The sequence below is a fragment of the Babylonia areolata genome, chromosome 19 (assembly GCF_041734735.1).
Source record: "Babylonia areolata isolate BAREFJ2019XMU chromosome 19, ASM4173473v1, whole genome shotgun sequence".
NCBI lineage: Eukaryota > Metazoa > Mollusca > Gastropoda > Neogastropoda > Buccinidae > Babylonia > Babylonia areolata.
The window spans coordinates 19,049,203-19,051,575 of NC_134894.1; the positions used below are offsets into that span (position 1 = coordinate 19,049,203).

The 2,373-nt window shown below is 40.8% G+C and overlaps 1 protein-coding gene across 1 annotated transcript in view; it reads left to right on the forward strand.

The window, feature by feature from the left end:
* Positions 1-825: 825 nt before the first annotated feature.
* LOC143294095 (sodium- and chloride-dependent taurine transporter-like) overlaps positions 826-2,373 on the forward strand; it is a 26,413-nt gene continuing 24,865 nt past the window's right edge. Inside the window, exons 1-2 of the mRNA XM_076605522.1 lie at positions 826-862; positions 978-1,110. Of these exons, the coding sequence (XP_076461637.1) occupies positions 984-1,110 (127 nt within the window). The 5' untranslated portion in view covers positions 826-862; positions 978-983. The remainder of the gene's footprint in view (positions 863-977; positions 1,111-2,373) is intronic.

Consider the following 2,373-nt stretch of genomic DNA (forward strand, 5'->3'; position numbering starts at 1 on the left):
TTTTCGGAAACATTACTTAACAATGAAGCAATGTAAAATCATGTATGATATTCGGTACGCTCAACAGAGAAGCGTAAGATACAGTGGTAGGCAGGTTCCGCTGCGCGGACGAAATGCCGGAGAAGCGTAGTACTTAACAGGCCCATCCCCGTTGTGGCATCCTTGACAAGGTGTCAGTGTCGTGACCCAGTTGAGAGTTTCAGACTCAAATATGGTGTTCCGTTCGCGCCATCTCATTGTGTTTATTTTTCTTTATTTAATTTTCCTGCTGTTATCTGACATTCGATTTTCTTCGATTTTTTACAGGTGATAGTGTGAAAAATCCTGAATACATAGAGCCAAAAAAACCTTTTCTTGCAATTTTTTTGAGGTATTTTCGTAATTTTCTTAGACTATATAGTACAGTATAAAGAACGTACGCGCAACCACGCACAGCACGCGCCCTTGCTTGCGCGCTTGCTTTTTTTTTTTTTTTTTTCTTTTTTTTTTTTCGCCCTGACAAACCCGACCACAAAAAAACTGTGACTGATGAGGACTCCAGAATCGTGCAATGTTAGACGGGGAGTTTTGGTGGGGGGTGGTGGGGAGGGGGGGGGAAGGACGGGGATGCGAGTGCGTGCGTGCGTGGGTGCTTTTGTGTGTGTGTGAGTGTGTGTGTGAGGAAGGCGATAGGGAGGATGGGGGGGAGAGGGAGGGGGGGAGAATTGGAGGAGGGGTGGGAGGCTGGGGGAAGGGTAGGCTGGAGGTGTTGGTTGTAGTGTCTCATGCTCGGTTCGCTCGCCCGAAGCGAAAGGAACGATGGGTGGAGGAGGAATTGTGGTTGTATTTGGCAACAGGGGCTCGGTTGGGTTTTAGGGGAAAGGTGAGAGGAGTCTGGTACAAGTGGGTATCTAGGCCAACATTCCACAACTATTTAATGCCTTGTTTCATCCTTGCTCTTTTTTTTTCTTCTTTTTTTTATTTTTGGTCCTGTGCAGGTGACTATGGATAAAGAAGAAAAACGCGAGTCCTGGGGATCCAGAGTGGACTTCTTGTTGTCCTGTGTTGGCTTCTGTGTCGGCTTTGGAAACATCTGGAGGTTTTCCTACCTCTGTTACAAACATGGAGGAGGTCAGTTGATTCATCATCCTCGTCATCCCCAATCAGCTTTTTTTTCCCTCCTCCTTGTCCTCCTCCTCCTCCTCCTCCTCCTCATCACATCATCCTCATTATCGTCATCTTCTTTTTCTTCATTGTCTTTGTCTTCCTTCTCTTTTTCTCCTTCTTTGCACCCTCATCCTCTTCTTCCCGTCTCCTCTCTGTTCCTCGTTTCCCTCTCCTCCCTTTTCTTTACTCTCCCCCCCCTCCTCCTTTTTCTTCTCCTTCTTTTCCTTCTTCTTATTCTCTTCCTCCACCATCTTGTCTTTTTTTTTTTTTTTTAATCTTCTTCTTCTTCTTCTTCATAATCATACCCCCTCCCTCCCCTTTTTTGTTTTTGTTTTTGATTTACCGTCTTTTCTTATCTTGTTCGTGAATTCTTTTGTTGTTGTTCTTTCTTTCTGTCTGTCTTTCTTCTCGTATTCTTTTCTCATACATCCTTTTTTATGAAGACAACAGTGTAAAATGCACAATAATAATAATAATAATAATAATAATAATAATAATGATAATAACAAGACAGGCAAGGCCTTCAAGACTCGCTTGTGATACACTTAAAAAAAATCTAATTGTTAAAATGTGTTCTGTATTTGTTATTATAAAGCTTCGCGTTAAAAAAAGAAGAAAAAAAGAGAAAAGAAGTCCTAACCAGATTCGAATTTAGTCCCCTAGCATTAATTACAGAGTAATTTCCCTTTTTTACGATCTGCACCAAAACGTTTGCAAAATAAATAAAACTTCCATGTTTAGCAAAAGAAGTTCCTGTTTGAACAAAAAATGATAATAATGACTGCTCTTGTTGTTGGGTCAGAATATCAGATCAAAGTGCCAAGTTTAGAGAATACAAAAAATATAAATATAACAGTAAATGCAGTTTGCATATAATTAGGCTTCATTTTTAAAATATTTTTTTGTGCCCATCCCAGAGGTGCGATATTGTTTTAAACAAGATGACTGGAAAGAACTGAATTTTTCCTATTTTTATGCCTAATTTGGTGTCAACTGACAAAGTATTTGCAGAGAAAATGTCAATGTTAAAGTTTACCACGGACACACAGACACACAGACACACACAGACACACACAGGCACAGACACAGACACACACACACACACACACACACACACACACACACACACAGACAACCGAACACCGGGTTAAAACATAGACTCACTTTGTTTACACAAGTGAGTCAATAATGAATGTAACTTAAGCGCTTTCCTCTCATAAATTTAAG